This window comes from Sus scrofa, chromosome 1, assembly GCF_054392235.1.
Source record: "Sus scrofa isolate SSC_HxYL_T2T_F1_AM1 chromosome 1, Sscrofa_HxYL_maternal_Yorkshire_Landrace_v2.0, whole genome shotgun sequence".
Taxonomy (NCBI): domain Eukaryota; kingdom Metazoa; phylum Chordata; class Mammalia; order Artiodactyla; family Suidae; genus Sus; species Sus scrofa.
Window position 1 is genome coordinate 40,139,685 of NC_139383.1, and position 17,031 is coordinate 40,156,715.

At 35.3% G+C, this 17,031-nt stretch overlaps 1 protein-coding gene across 5 annotated transcripts in view; it reads left to right on the forward strand.

Annotated features, from left to right (window-relative positions):
• Positions 1-17,031, forward strand: part of SERINC1 (serine incorporator 1) — a 42,136-nt gene that overhangs the window by 14,880 nt on the left and 10,225 nt on the right. For all 5 annotated transcript variants that reach the window (XR_014839839.1, XR_014839847.1, XR_014839854.1 and 2 more), the window contains exons 2-3: positions 2,454-2,615; positions 5,446-5,615. Coding sequence is in view for 1 of the 5 variants with exons in the window: in XM_013992615.3 (XP_013848069.2) it covers positions 2,454-2,615; positions 5,446-5,615 (332 nt within the window). In the remaining 4 variants the exon portion in view is untranslated. The remainder of the gene's footprint in view (positions 1-2,453; positions 2,616-5,445; positions 5,616-17,031) is intronic.

Here is a 17,031-nt window from a genome sequence, read left to right on the forward strand (position 1 = left end):
GAAGTCTAAGATCTTTATTTTTGCTTCTTTATGTAATATTCCTTTATTTTTCCGCCTCCTTTTAACATTTTTCTGTTTATCATTGTTTTTAAACAGTTTGATTATGATGTGACTTGGCATGCATTTCCATTATGTTTATTTTGCATGGGCTTTTGAGTTTGTTGGGTCTGCGAGTTTATGGTTTTCGTTAATTTAGGAACATTTTGCAATTATTTCCTCAAAAAGGCTCTCCTGTCTCTTCTTTCCTTCAGGAGCCCCAATTTCATGTGTATTAGGCTGTTTGAAGTTTTCTCACAACACTAATCCTGTTATTTTTGTTCTAGTCTTTATATCTTTTTCATTTTGCATCATTTCTTTTGCTGTATCTTCAGTTTCATTGGTCTTTTCTGCAGCGTCTTATCAAACACTTTTCAGGCATCTTATTTTTCATCTCTGGAAGTTTAATATAGAGCTTTTAAATTATCTTTCACATCTTTCCTCAATATACTGTATTTTTCTCTACTTGAGCAAAGTATAGTTACAGCAACATTAGAGTGTTGTTATTTATAATTGAATTCAGTCATCTGCCTAATTTCCAGGTTGGTTTTGATTTATTGACTTTATTATAGCTTCTTGGCATGCCCAACAATTTATTGTCAGATGTTGTAAATGTTACCTTGATTGGTGCTAGATATCTTGTACTTTTAAAAAATATCCTTGGGCCCTTTCTTAGACATAGGTGAGTTATTTGAAGAGAATTTGATCTTTTCAATGTTTGCTTTTAGTCTTTGAGACTGGAGTGGCCCTTAGCCTTATGACTGATTTACCCTCCCCCATACTGTATCATAATAGCCCTATAATTACTAGGGCCTCATGATTATAAAGTTTTTCCGCTCTGCCTAGTAATACCAACCCCACCTCTGTTCCTCCCCCTGCACACACACACTCTCCCCCCCACCCTCCCCATACACAGAGTAATTTAATCAATTGCATGTACTGATCAATATCCTGCTAAAGACACAAGTTGAAGCCTTTGCAGATCTCACTCTATGTAACTTTCTCCTCCTTGTTTCTGCCCTATAAACTGTAGTTGCTTTCACTTTGCTGAGTTCTCACTTCTGTCTCAGCTCTGCCTCCTCAAGTCGATAGACTACTCCCTTCTGTCTAAATTCCCCTCCCTGCACTGGAAACCAGGCAGAAAAATTGGGCCAATCATAGCACTAATGTTGTTTCATCTCTCAGAAATTAGTATCATACAATGGCTGTTAATTGTCTGAAAAAACATTTTTTCGTTTTTTCCCATGGAAGTAGGATAAGTCTGGTCACTATTACTCTGTCTTGGCCTGAAAGTGTGGTACTTATCCCAAGCTTTACTTATCCATCAGTAATTTTGTTTTCAGCATTTTCCCTTTTGTTTCATGATAGTTAATCTTTAGTGTTTTAAACTTGTTTTTCTCCTCATTTCTTCAGAGCCCTGCAATCGTCCTTTTCATCTTGTTCTTTTCCTATTTCATTTTTGTGCTCTCCTTTTTGCTTCAAGTGAGCCAATTATAGGGAATTTCCTTTTCTTACTGATTGTTTTATTTCAGATAGGATTTTTCAAATGCCTTTTTTTCCCCCTCTAAGAGGGGTATTCATTTATTTGTATGTTTTGCTAAAGTATGTTTTATTGTTGCCATGACATTTATTTTTATCTTAGTGAAATTTAGTATAAGTGGCCCTGATTCTACCTAGGGTAGAATTGCTACGGTATGTTTGTCTTCTACAATACTTCTTTCCTGTGGTGTCTGATGGTATGTGGAACTCAGCCTAGATTATATTCAGTTCTTATGAGAATACTTTCAATTTGCATTTCGGAGATATTGTTAAATACTTTTAACCTCTCCTGCTTAAGGAGCTGTCTTTTTCTCCTAGAATATACTGCTGGTTAATGTGGAGGTCTGTTAGAGAATGCTAGCTAGCTAGGCCAGTTGTTCACTTACTCTATTTTGCCCAATTCTAATAGAAATTTTTAGTGCTAACACCACCCCAAGTCGGAAGAGGGCAAAGACAAGAATGTGAATTCACTTATTTCCTCCACTGGGGTATCTGAGAAATCTCAGACTTGTATGAATTCATTAGCATGATTTCTGGGGGTTAAAAAACAGGAGTTGAGATCAGCTAATTATGAATATTCCATTTCTTTTTTCAGCTAAACTTTAGTTGCTGCTGCTGATTTTTTTTTTTTTTTTTTTGGATGAACTAAGTATTTAACTGAGTATTCATTTTGTCTGATATAAAGGGCAAGCAATTTTTGTTTTATTTTGCTCCATCTTTACGCAAAAGTCACTAAGTTTCATGTTTATAGAGAATATATGTGACCCAAATATCTTGCTAATTAACTTCTTCAGTCCTTTCTTTTTTGAGTAGATAGAGTGTAAATTTTTCACTGTATCATTTTAAACCATACTGACTTTTAATGTTCTTTTCTCCAGATACCGTGTTTGTGTGGCAGTGCCCCGTGTTTGCTGTGCCGATGCTGTCCAAGTGGAAACAACTCCACTGTAACTAGGTTGATCTATGCCCTTTTTTTGCTTGTTGGAGTGTGTGTAGCTTGTGTAATGTTGATACCAGGAATGGAAGAACAACTGAATAAGGTTAGTCTTTAAGAAAAAAAAAAAAAGATTAACTGAACCTTAGTGTGTGTGTGTGTATATGTGTGTGTGTATATATATACACACACAAGACTGCTTGTTGTGTATTGTAAACAGGATGCTGTATAAAGTAAAATAACAGTTAATTCCAATTTTAGTAGCTCATAATCCTTTAGAAAAGACGAACAATAAAAGCAGTTTATTAAACTCTGTGATACTAAGAGGAAATAAATAATTCTAACCAGGGAAATATCAGAATCACTGTGGATCTCATGGAAAAATGGACATTGTAAGAATGAGTATAACTTTTGATATGCAGAGATTGAAAAACAGAATGGGAATAAAACCTTTTTGAGTATGCTTTAGGAAGATTTATCTGATAATTAAGACAGAAGGCAAGCAGTTAAAGTGTGGAGGCTGTTGGAATGGTATAATCATGAAGTGCATAGAGGGCCTGCAATAGATTCTCTGAATGTAGAATTGACTGAATCTGGATTTCAACATTGACAGTGGTAGAACAAGGTTCTGATATGGGTAACTGAGAGGAAACTTGGTGTAAACTTAGGATTTTTTTTTTTAGGGTGTTTTATTTTGGAGGGAAAAAAATTTTTTTTTCTAGGAGTCAGTTTGTGAAAGGAGATGGGGAAAATAAAGTTTCTAATACATTGGCTTAGGAGTTCTGCAGTGTATTGAGCAGGAAGTAGAAAATATGGATGTGTAACTCAAATCAGGGATAGAGATGAAATTCAAACTATGATAGCATATGCTGAAGAAGACTATTGGAGTGAGCGGAGCTAGAACTTTGACAAAAGCTCCTAAGGGGGTTGGTGGAGAAAAGGGAACCTCTGAAGGAACTGTAGGGAAAAAAAAGAACCAAATACTTGTTTTGTAGGCCTTAGGAGTAGGGTGTTATAATGTCTTTGGGGTAGCGGGGGGGGGAGGTGAAAGAGTGTGAATAGCCTCTAGATTTGACAACCAGTATGTGCCTCGTGTCTTGAAAACGCAGTATTTTTAGAGTGCTGGAGCTAGAAAAAGTGGGAGGAAGTTAGCTAGCTAGCTATCAGAAAATGTAACAAATGGGTATAAACTGCTTATTTGAGGATTTTCTTAATGAAAGGGAGGCTGTTAAAAGAAAGGGTCTTTTAGGATAGGAAGATTTAATCATTTGAATACTGAGGGTAGTTGTAAGGGATCTAACCATGAGGAAGAATGTGATCAAAAGAAGGCTTATAGAAGTTAGCTTTCCTCCAAGAAAAGATGAATAACAATAAAATATTTGAGGTTGACAGAGTATTTATGTCAGATGACCTCCATTTTAAGTTATAAATGTCTGCTTGGGGTTGGCTTTGGCATGAGGAAAAATGGTGTAAATTTCAGAAATTAGCTTATTACAGTTGTGAAATTCACATTTTACATGGCCAATGTAGATGTTCAGTTGATGTTATTCAAGTCCTGGGTATAAGCAAAAGATGTGCCAAAAGGTGTTCATATGGTTTTGTCATGGATCCAGTTGACTGCTGGTATGAGTGGTTTAGTTGACAAATGTTTCTAATCCCCAAATATTTCTGCCTCTGCTTTCTGCAGGTCATAGAGACTTGCATTTCTTAGAATACTTGTGATATGTAAGACCATAAGACCATGTCTCCAGTACTGGTCAGTGAGTTATAAGTGATACACGTTGACCTCTACTTGCTGCTGTAGGTTCTTTTTTTTTTCTTTTTTTTTTTCCCCTCTGTCACAACCTGTACATCGTTTGAGATGGTGGCTTCTCTCACAGCCTGCATTCTTTAGTTGACTATTTAGAGTCAACTATGTTTATGCACATGAGCAAGAAATGTAGCCTTCTTAAGCCACTGTATTTGGAGGTTGATACTGTGGCAGCTTTACCTAATACAGGTGATTGAATTGAAATTTGATGATGGAAGTTGGCCAGGTAATGTGCTGCTGTCATTTAAGGGCATTGGATAATTAAGGGTGTTAGTGAATACATGTTACAAGTATGGATAAGTACATATTGCCATAATGTTAAACTGGGTTGGGAAGGTAGGATTGAAGTGAGACCAGGAAAGAGTTTACAGACTGCATAGAAACTAGCAAAAGAAGTAACAATTCCATTAGCTTGAGTATGATATTAGGTTCTTGGTTTTAAAGGTACATGTTACCATTTGTAGCATATTGGTTTGCTTTAATATTTCCTAGAGGCAGTGATATACTCTGATACATGTGAATAGTGAATCTCCTCATTTATTTTACCTAAAAATATTTTTAAATACTTTCTTTTACTCTGATTCCAGTATGGTTTTCTGAAACCATAATCAGTCTTTTTCAAGATTTTAAATTCAAAATACACCAGCCATTATGCTGTTAATCCAGATCCATCCATTATCAGAAATAATGCTTTTAGAATAAGTGCCCAAAATGCAGAATGACTTTAAATAGTGTTGGCTTTGAAAAGCCATCATTGTTCTCTTTAGTATTTAGAAACTGATTTAATTATTTACTCTGTAATTCTTTAAACTTTGATTTTTTTTCTTTTAGACATGTGATTCAGTATATCACAGTGGTATGCAAGTTTTAAAAAACTTAGAATAAGTCTCCAAGTCAAACATCCACTTTAGGATTGGCATTTATTTGTAGTTTATCCAGTACTCACATAAAGTGAAAAAAAAAGTTAAATTTGTCCTATGAAAATGTTCTAGCCTTGATTACGTTTTCAGTGTAAACTGTAAAACGAACTTCAATTTTCTAAACCTTAAACTGTTCAATTACACAGGAATTTTCATTTTTACTTGAAAAAAATCCTAGATCACAAATGTTTGTTTTTGTTTTTCAGATTCCTGGATTTTGTGAGAATGAGAAAGGAGTGGTCCCTTGTAATATTCTGGTTGGCTATAAAGCTGTATACCGTTTGTGCTTTGGATTGGCAATGTTTCATCTTCTCCTGTCTCTACTGATGATCAAAGTAAAGAGCAGCAGTGATCCTAGAGCTGCAGTGCATAATGGGTAGGTTTTTGAATAAACTTCAATATAAAGTCTTGATAGCCTCTTCTCAGTAATTTTGAGTCTGTCTAAAAGTTTAAAGTAAACATGAACAATCTGCAGAATTATTTTGTTCATGAATGAAATGGTAAGAGCATCCTGTTGTCTCTAATAGAGAATGTGTCAGAATTTGGAAATAAAACTATTAAATAGTAGCCTTGAATCATTTATCGGTATAATCTCTAATGCATAATGTTTAATAAATTTGACCCTTGTGAACAACATGGGTTTGGATTGTGCAGGTCCACTTAAAAACATATTTCTTTCAACAGTAAATACTATGGTACTACATAATCCATGATCTGTTGGTTGATTGAATTCATGGATGAGGAACCTCAGATACAGAGGGCTGACTATAAGTTATAAGTGGATTTTCAACTGCATAGAGAGTTAGTGCCCCTAACCCCACCCAGTATTGTTCAGGAGTCAGCTATACTTTCATCCTAAAAAGATTTATCACATTTTGTGAATAATAATAAGGTGCTCATTCCTCCTCCTTTTAGCTTTTCTTAGGCAAGACTCATGACATAAAACTGAACTTAGTTCTTTAAATTTTAGTGCAGCCAAAATGAAAAACTTTATTCCTTTGAAGAAAGGTGATTGATTTTCTGAAGGGTTATACTGGACAACCTAGAAACTTCAGGGTCTCTTTTATCAGTTTCCATTAATATAGAGTACTACTTCTGACACTCAGTTTTGAATGTTTTAAATTTTATTGCTGTTTCTTTCCCCCCATAAATTAAAAAAAAATGAGTATCCTTATATGTTGAGTGCATATCAATTTACAGTTGTAATATATTCTTGGATCCTTTGAACATTATGTCCTTTGTCTCTTGTAACCATCTTTGTTTTAAAATCTACTTTGTCTCATATGAGTATTGCTACTCAGGCTTTCTTTTGATTTCTGTTTCCCTGGAATACCTTCTTCCATTCTCTCACCTTCAATTTGTATGAGCCTCTAGAGCTGAGGTAGAGCTCTTGTAGACAGCATATATATAGGTCTTGTTTTTGTATCCATTCAGCCAGTCTATGTCTTTCAGTTGATGCATTTAGTCCATTTACATTTAAAGTAATTATTGATGTATGTGTTCTTATTGCCATTTTAGTAATCATTTTGGATTTTTGTCTTTTTTCTTCCCTTGTTCCCTGTTTTTGTGGCTTGATGACTATATTTAGTGTTATGTTTAGATTGCTTTTTCTTACTCATATGTGTACGTGTTGTAGGTTTTTGGTTTGTGGTTATCATGAGGTTTTGATACAGGAGTCTATATATAAATACACAAGATTGTTTTAAGTTGCTGGTCTCATACTTGTAAATGCATCTCCACTATCCTGAATTTGTACCCTCCTCTTCTCTGACGGCTGGTTTCGGTATCATATTTGTGCGTGATTTCTTATTTTTGCTATTTGTTTGCCTTGTCATTTGTAGTATTTTTGTTACTAGTTGTGGCCTTTTTCACCTAGAGAAGTTCCTTCAATATTTGTTGTAAAACTGATTTAGTGGTGCCGAATTCTCTTAGCTTTTGCTTTTCTGACAGCTTTGATTTCACCTTCAAATCTAAGTGAGAGCCCTCTAGGGTAGTGTTCTTGGTTGGAAATTTTTTCTTTCATCACTTAGGTGCCACTACCATTTGGCCTGCAGGGTTTCTGCTGAAAAATCAGCGGACAACCTTATTTGGCTTCTCATGTATGTTACTTTTTACTTTTCTCTAGCTATTTTCAATATTTTCTCATTGTCTTTAATTTCGATCATTTGATTACTATGTGTCTTGAGGTGTTTATCCTTGGGATTGTTCTATATGGTATTTGTTCTGCTGACAGTATTTGAGTGATTTCCTTTCCTGTGTTTGGGAAGTTTTTGGCTGTTACCTCTTCCTCTATTTTCTCCAGCCCTTTATCCCTCTCTTCTTCTGGCACCCATATAATGTGAATGTTGGTGCCTTTAAAAGTTGTCCCAGAGTTCTCTTAGACTGTCCTCATTTCTTTTCATTCTTTTTTCTTTGTTCTGTTTCACATTAATGATTTCCACCATCTTATTTTTTTTGCAGATGACAGGATATCCTTCTTTCTCATGGCCAAATAATATTCCATTGAGTATATATACTACAGTTTCTTTATTCATCTGTTGACAGACACTTAGGTTGTTTTTATGTCTTGTCAGTTGTGAATAATTCTGATGTAACATGGGTATGCAAATATCTTTTCAGTACTCTGAAAAGTTGTTCATTTTCTTTAAGTATATACCTAGGAGTGGGGGTGATGGAGTGTATGTTTGTTACGTTTTTAATATTTTGAGGAACCTTCATACTGTTTTCCATAGTGACTGAACTATTGTACATTCCCACTAATAGTGCATAAGAGGTACCATTTCACCACGTTCTGACCACCACTTATTATTTGTTGTCTTTTTTTTTTTTTTTTTTTTTGCCTTTTTCTAGGGCCACACCCACAGCATATGGAGGTTCCTAGGCTAGGGGTCTAATCGGAACTTAGGTGCCAGCCACAGCCACAGCCACAGCAATGCCAGATCCAAGCCGCATCTGCAACCTACACCACAGATCACAGCAATGCTGGATCCCTAATCCGCTGAGCAAGACCAGGGATAGAACCCGCAACCTCTTGGTTCCTAGTCGGATTCATTAACGACTGTGCCATGACGGAAACTCCTGTTGTCTTGATATAGCCATTTTAGAGGTATGAGGTGATGATATATCATAATGATTTTGATTAGCATTCCTCTAACATTATGTCAAGCACCTTTTCATATTTCATATGCCTGTTGGCCACTTGTATGCCTTCTTTGGAAAAATATCTATTTAGTTCCTCTGTCCATTTTTAGATTATTTGCTTTATGTATTTATTTTCACTATTGAGTTGGATGGGATTTTTATATGTATTTAATATTAACCACTTCTTTGACATGTGGTTTGGAAATTTCTTTTTCCTATTTTGTAGGTTGTCTTCATTTTGTTCATTGTTCCTTTTGGTGTGCAGAAATTTTTTAGTTTGATATAGTCTCGCTTGTTTTATTTTACCTTTTTTAGATGTACTTTTTGGTGTCTAATGTACTTTTTGGTGTCTCATTGCAAAACCAGTATCAAGGAGCTTTTTCCTTATTTTTGTCTTCCTAGTAATAGTATCTTTCTAGTATCAGGTCTTAAATGTTTAACTCTTATTTCAAGTTAATGTTTGTAAGTGGTGTAGGAAAGGCATCCAGTCTCATTTTTCCGTATGTGGCTGTCTTTCCCAAGACTGGTGAAGAGACACCATTCTTTCTCCACTGACTCTTCTTGATTTTCTTCTCAAATATTAGTTGATCCACAATGCAAGGGTTTATTACTAGGTTCTCTCTATTCTGTTCCATTCATCTTTGTCTATTTTTATGGTAGTACTGCTTTAATTACTATGGCTTTGTAGTATAATTTGAAATAAGTAAGTATATTTACAACTTTGCTCTTCCTTCTCATTAGTGATTAGACTTTGGGATCTTTCTTGGTTACATACAAATTTTAGGAATTTTTTTTTCTATTTTTTTGTTTGTAAATGGCATTGGAATTTTTTTGTGGAATACTTTGAATTTGTAGGTGTCTTCAGTTTTTATCAAAGTCTTGTACTTTTCATCATACAAGTCTTTTACTTTGGAATTTATTCCTCGGTATTTTGATGTCTTTTGATGCTATTGTGAATGAGATAGTTTTATTGCTTTTATAGATATATTTTGTTAGTGTGATTTTTATTGGTTTCTTTATATTGCCTTTGGTATCCTGCAATTTTACTGAATTGGTTCATTAGTTCTAATAGTTGTTTGGTTTAATCTTGAGAATTTTCTATATGTAAGATAATATCATCTGCAGGTAATGACAGTTTAAATTTTCCTTTCCCATTTGGATGCCTTTTATTTCATTGTCTTATTGCTTGAGCTAGCCAGTACTATATTTAATAAGAGTGGTAAGAATGGGCACAAGATTAGGTCTTGTTCCTAATCTGGAGGAAAAGATTTCATACTTATATCATTGAACATGATAATAGCTGTGGATTTTTTACATATGGCCTTTGTCATGTGGAGGTATGTTTCTTACATATACCCAATACCTTGAGCGTTTTTTTCATGAAAGGATGTTATATTTTGTGAAATTCTTTTTCTGTATCTATTGAGCTGATGAAATGATTTTTTATTTTTTAAAAATCATATTATATTGAGGCATCCTTATATCCCAAGGATGGACCCCACTTTGGTATGGTGTATAATCTTGCTAATGTGATATTGAATTTGGTTTGCTAACATTCTCTTGAGGATTTGTGCATCTGTAGTATATTAGGAGAATTAGTCTATAGTTTTCTTGTCCTGTCCTTATCTGACTTGGCATCAGGACAATGTTGACCTGGTAAAGTGAGTTTTGAAGTGTTCCTTCCTCTTTGGATTTAGTAGTAGTAGTAGTAGTAGTAGTATTTTTGGAAGAGTTTGAAAAGGACTGGCATTAATACTTGACCCAGAGTGTTGTATCAATTTCTACTGTACGGCAGTGATCCAGTTTTACATATATATAAATTCTTTTTCTCATACTATCTTCCATCATGTTCTATCTCCAGAGATTGGATATAGTTTCCTGTGCTATATAGTAGAACGTCATTGCTTATCCATTCTGAATGTAATAGTTTGTATCTACCAACCCCAAACTCCCCATCTATCCTACTGCCTCCCACCAACCCCCTTAGCAATCACAAATCTGTTCTCTGTCTATATTTCTCTTCTAGATAGGTTCATTTGTGCCATATTTGTGTGTGTGTGCCATATTTTAAATTCCACATGTAAGTGATATCATATGGTATTTTTTTCTCTTATTGACTTCACTTAGTGTGAGACTCTCTAGTTGCATCCATGTTGCTGCAAATGGTATTATTTCATTCTTTTTATGGCTGAGTAGTATTCCATTGTAGATATGTACCATGACCTCTTAATCCATTCATCTGTCATTGGACATTTAGGGTGTTTCCATGTCTTGGCTATTGTGAATAGTGCTTCTATGAACATACAGATGCATGTATCTTCTTGAATGAATGTTATGTCTGAATATTTGCCCAGGAATGGTTATACTGGGCCATGTGGTAGTTCCGTATTTAGTTTTCTGAGAAACCTCCATATTGTTTTCCATAGTGGTTGTACGGATTTACATTCCCACCAGCAGTGTAGGAAGGTTCCCTTTTCTCCACACTTTCTTCAGCAATTGTTAATTGTAGATTTATTCATGATAGCCATTCTGACTTGTCTGAAATGGTATCTCATTGTAGTTTTGATTTGCATTTCTCTTATACTGATGTAAGCATTTTATCATGTGTCTTTTTCATATGTCTTTGGAGAAATGTCTATTTAGATCTTCTACCCATTTTTCGATTGTGTTTTTTGTTGTTGTTGGGTTGTATGGATTGTTTGTGTATTTTGGAGATTAGGCCCTTGTCATTTGCATCCTTGGCAAAGATTTTCACCCATTTGGTGGGTTATCTTTTCCTTTTTTTTTTTTTTTTTAAGGTTTCCTTTGCTATGCAAAAGCTTTAGAGTTTATCTGGGTCCCACTGGGTTATTTTGTTTTTATTATTATTATTTTAGGAGGTGGGTCAGACAAGATGTTGTTGCAGTTTGTGCCAAAGAGTGTTGTGCCTGTGTTTTCCTCTAGGAGTTGTATAGTATCTGGCCTTACGTTTAGGTCTTTAATCCTTTTTGAGTTTGTTTTTGTGTATGCTTTTAGAGATTGTTCAGATTTCATTCTTTTACTTGTAGCTATTCAATTTTCCCAGCACTGCTTTTTGAAGTGACTGTCTTTTCTCCATTGTATTATATTCTTGCCTCCTTTGTCATGAATTAGTTGACCATAGGTTCTTGGGGTTATATCTGGGCTTTTAGTCCTGTTCCATGGATCTATATTTTTGCTTTTGTGCCAGTACCATCCTTTTTTTTTTTTTTTTTTTTTTTTTCTCTTGCTTTTTAGGGCCACACTCATGGCATATGGAAGTTCCCAGGCTAGGGGTCAAATTGGAGCTACAGCTGCCAGCCTATTTATCCCTGGGATAAATCCCATTATGGTTTGTGATCTTTTTAATATATAGTTGGATTTAGTTTGCTAATATTTTGTTGAGGATTTTTGATCTGTGTTCATCAGTGTTATTGCCTGTAATTTTATTTTTTTGTCATATCTTTTTGGTATCAAGATGATGGTGGCCTCATAGAATGGGCTTGGGAGTATATACTTCTTTGCAATTTGGGAGAAGAGTTTCAGAAGAATAGGTGTTAAAGTCCTCTCTGAATGTTTGATAGATTTGCCTATGAAACCATCCGGTACTGGACTTTTGTTTTTCAGAAGTTTTTAAATCACATTTTCAATTTCAGTCCTTGTGATTGCTATATTCATATTTTCTATTTCTTCCTGGTTCATTCTTTATAGGTTGTACTTTTGTAGATTCTGTCCAGTTCTTCTAGGTTGTCCATTTTATTGGCATATAGTTGCTTGTAGTTGCTTTGTATTTCTGTGGTGTCAGTTGTAACTTCTTTTTCATTTCTAATTTTATTGATTTGAACTCTCTCCCTTATTTTCTTGATTTGAGTCTGGCTAAAAGTTTAACAGTTTTGTTACCTTTTCAAAGAACCAACTTTTGGTTTCATTGATCTTCTCTGTTTTCTTTGTCTCTATTTCATTGATTTATGCTCTGATCTTTATGATTTTTTTTCTACTAATTTGGGGCTTTGTCTATTCTTCCTTTTCTGGATGTTTTAGGTGTAAAGTTACATTAAGTTTTTTTGATGTTCGTTTCCTGAGATAAGATTGTATTGCTATAAACTTCCCTCTCAGAACTGCTTTTCTGTGTCCTACAGGTTTTGGATGGTCATATCTTCACTGTCATTTGTCTCTAAATGTCTTTTGATTTCTTCAGTGATCCATTAGTTATTTATTAGCATATTATTTGGCTTCCAGAAGTGTGTGGGTTTTTTGTTTGTTTTTCTTTTTTGGTCTTTATGTCTTTTTAGGGCCGCACTCATGGCACTAGGGGTCCAACCAGAGCTGTAGCCACCAGCCCTCACCAAAGCCACAGCGATGGGGGATCAAAGCAGCATCTGCAACATTTACACCACAGCTCACGGCAGTGCCAGATCCTTAACCCACTGAGCGAACCCAAGGCCTCATGGATGCTAGTTGGGTTCGTTAACTGCCAAGCTACAACAGGAACGCATGTTTTTGTTTTCTTGTAGTCGATTTCTAGTCTCCTCACGTTGTGGTCATTGAAAATACTTGAAATATTTCAATTTTTTAAAATTTACCAGGGATTGATCTGTGGCCCAAGATGTGATCTATTCTGAGGAATTTTCCATGTGCATTTGAGAAGAATGTATATTCTGCTGCTTTGGGGTGGATTGTTCTGTAAATACCAGTTAAGTCTAAATGGCCTAGGGTATTATTTAAGGCCTGTGTTTCCTTGTTGATTTTCTGTCCGGATGACCTGTCCATCAATGTAAGTGGGGTGTTAAAATCCCCCACTGTTATTATATAACTTCTCAGTTTCTCCTTTTGGTATTAATTCTTTTTTAAATGTTTGGTAGAATTCACCAGTGAAACCATTTATTCCTATTTTTGATTACAGATTTAATCTCTCTACTTGTTACTGGTCCTTCAGATTTTCTATTTCTTTCCAATTCAATCTTGATAGGCTGTGTGTTTCTAAGAATTTATCCATTTCTTCTAGGTATACAGTTTGTTGGCATAAATTGTTCAGAGCAGTCTATTATGATACTATGTATTTCTGTAGTATCGGTTGTAATGTCGCTTTCATTCCTGGTTTTGAATCCTCTTTTTTTGTTAGTAAAGCTGAGTGTTTGTCAGCTTTATCTTTTTGAAATACCAGCTCTTAGTTTTATTCCTTTCTGTTGTTCTGGTCTCTGTTTCATTTAATGTTTACTCTGATCTTTGTCATTTCTTTCCATCTTTAGGCTTATTAGCTAGTTCTTTTTTCCATTCCTTGATGTATAAAGTTAGATTGTCTATGTGACATCTTTTTATTTTCTTACTCTCTGCATTTGAAACTTCTTTATATACACTAGAAGCCTCTTTTCAGAACTGCTTTCATGGCATTCCATATGTTTTGTGTTGAATATCCATTTTCACTTGTTTTGAGATAATTCCTGATTCCCTTTTGATCTCTTTGAACCCTTTGTTTCTCAGGAGTCTAGTGTTTAGTTTTCACATACTCTTAAATTTTTACGACTTTCCTCTTGCTGACTTGTAGAGTTACTCTCTTATGGTTGGGAAAGAGACTTGGTATGATTTTGTTCTTAAATTTAGTAAAACTTTTGTCCTATTACATGATCTATCCTGGAGAATATTCTATGTACACTTGCAAAGAATAGGTATTCTGCAGCTGTTGGATGGAATAAATGTCTGTCCTATAAATATCTGTAGGTCCATTTGTACTTAGGTATGGTTTAAGTCCAGTGTTTCCTTGTTGATTTTCTGTCTGGATGATTTATCTACTGCTGAAATTGGGGTTTTGAAGTTCACTGTTATTATTGTTCATTCCTTCCTGCTATTACTACTTGCTTATGTTTTAGGTGCTCCACCAGTGTTGGTCATGTATATACGTCAATCCTTACACACCATGGGGATTAGGGGTACTCACCCTCTGCACAGTGGAAAAACTGTGTAATTCGTAGTTTGCTCTCCGTATACATAGTTACCTCAGATCTTTTGTTCTACCATATCTGTGGTTCTGCATTCACAGATTCAGCTAACCATAGATTGTTTAATACTGGTATAAGTATGCTACCTCTGGTTTCTGTTGATACTCATTTGAATGAAATGTCTTTTACTAGCTTTTCATTTTGAGCCTCTGAAATGAGTGTTGTAGACATATAATTGGTTTTTTTTTGGGTTTTTTTTTTATTATTATTTTCCCACTGTACAGCAAGGGGGTCAGGTCATCCTTAGATGTATACATTGCAGTTACAATTTTTTCCCCCACCCTTTCTTCTGTTGCGACATGAGTATCTAGACATAGTTCTCAATGGGTTTTTTTTTTAATTCATCCAGCCACCATGCCTTTAGATTGCTGAATTCACTACATTTACATTTAGCATAAATATTGATGTATGAGGACTTAATAATGCCATCTGGTTGTTCTGTATTTCCATTGTTTATTTTTTCTTCAGTGCCTATGTAAATTTGTAATTTTCTTTGTAAACTGGCAGTATGCTCAGCTTCTCTATCTTCTGTGAATCTTTGCTTGGTTTTTGCTTTGTGGGTACAATGAGGCCTGTGTAAAACAAGTAAAACAGTCCATTTTAAGCTGCTAGAACTTTAGTTGCATAAAAAGCTCTACTTAGGGAGTTCCCGTCGTGGCGCAGTGGTTAACGAATCCGACTAGGAACCATGAGGTTGCGGGTTCGGTCCCTGCCCTTGCTCAGTGGGTTAACGATCCGGCGTTGCCGTGAGCTGTGGTGTAGGTTGCAGACACAGCTCTGATCCCGCGTTGCTGTGGCTCTGGCGTAGGCCGGTGGCTACAGCTCCGATTCAACCCCTAGCCTGGGAATCTCCATATGCCGCGGGAGCGGCCCAAGAAATAGCAACAACAACAACAACAAGAAAAAAAAAAGACAAAAGACAAAAAAAATAAAAAAATTTAAAATTAAAAAAAAAAAAAGCTCTACTTATTTACTCTTTGAATATCTATCACATTTTACCTCTTTTTATGTTTATCTCTATCACAGTTTACCTCTTTTTATATTGTATATCCATTAACCAATTATAGTAGCCACTTTTAATACTTTTTTTAATCTTTATACCCCAGTTAGGAAATTAACACACCATCCTGTTAAAGAATTCGATTTTTCTAAATCTGTGTGTTTACTTTTACCAGTCTGTTGAATGCTTTTGTATATTTTCATATCACTAATTAGTGTCTTTTCATTTCAACCTGAAGAAATCCTTTTACCATTTTTCACAAAGCATGGTAATAAATTCCTTGGATTTTGACTGGGAATATTTTTATTTCTCCTTTGTATCTGAAGGATAACTTTACTGGACAGAGTAATCTTGGATGGCAGTATTTTCCTCTTAACACTTTGAGTATGTTATGCCAAAGTTGTCCTACTCTCTCCTGGCCCGTAAGGGTTTTCTACTGAGAAATCCACTGATAGCCTAATGGAAATTACTTTGTAGATAACTATCTTGTTTTCTCTGGCTGCCTTTGGGATTCTTTTTCTTCAGTTTTTGACAGTTTCATTATATATCTTAAGGGTCTTTTTGCTTTGAGATGATGGTGTGCTCTTATTAGCTTTGTGAACTTGAATGTCCAGGTTTAGAAAATTGTCAGCTATTATTTCTTTAAATAAGCTTCCATCTCCCTTCTGTTACTCTCCTAGAATGCCAGTCATTCTAATATTTGAATTCCATTGATTACTTAGGCTTTCTTCCAACTCTTTTTCATTTTTTTCCTCTGTTCACCCTGATTGAGTTATATCAAAATTCTTACCCACTTTTTCTGTCTTCCTTTCAGTCTATCCTTCTGCATATCTCTATTACATTTTTCATTTCATCAAATTCTTTGGCTCCAGAATGTTTGCTTTTTTTATGATTTCTGTCTCTTTCCTAAATTTCTCATCCAAGTATTATTTTTCCTGGTTTTGTTAAATTATCTCTGTGTTTTCTAGTGGCTTGTTGAGTTTCCTCAAAATAGCTATTTTGAATTCTTCATTTGCTAGATTGTAAGATTCCATGCCTTTGAGCTCATTTATTGCAGGATTATTATCTTTTGGTGATGAAATGTTTTCTGGTTTCTTCAGATTCCTTGTAGTTTTGCATGGCTACTTTTCACCTTTGAAGTAACAGACAGTTGAAATCTTTACTAGTTGACTTCACATGGGGTATACTGTTTATTGATCCTGTTTTATCTGGGGTTCTCTCTGACTCCGTATGCTTGCTTTTGCTTCCTTCTGTGGCAGAATTGTTAAGCTTTTATGTTTTCTCTGGTTCTTTCAACTCATCTGGCTGGCTACTGGAAATCATTTTTGTTCTCCAGGAGGGGACCCCTATAGCTCATGTTTGTCATTTCTCCCTTGCCCATAGATTATGGACTGTGTTTCTCAGAGGACCCCCCATTACTGGATCTGCTTATGCCACTGCACTAAGGAGAGCAGCACACACAAGGAGCTGGCCATAGAGTCAGGGAGTTGTGGGTTTAGTGCTCAGAGTGTTTGAGGTGCATTCATAACCAGGAGAAAGATTCTCAGCTGAGGTTCCCCAGAAGCTCATAGACAGATTGAATGTTTCAGTCTGGAACTCAGTAAGCAGGAACTGTGTTCCTTTAATTCTCTTTGATATTCTTATCTGCCTCTTTCCCC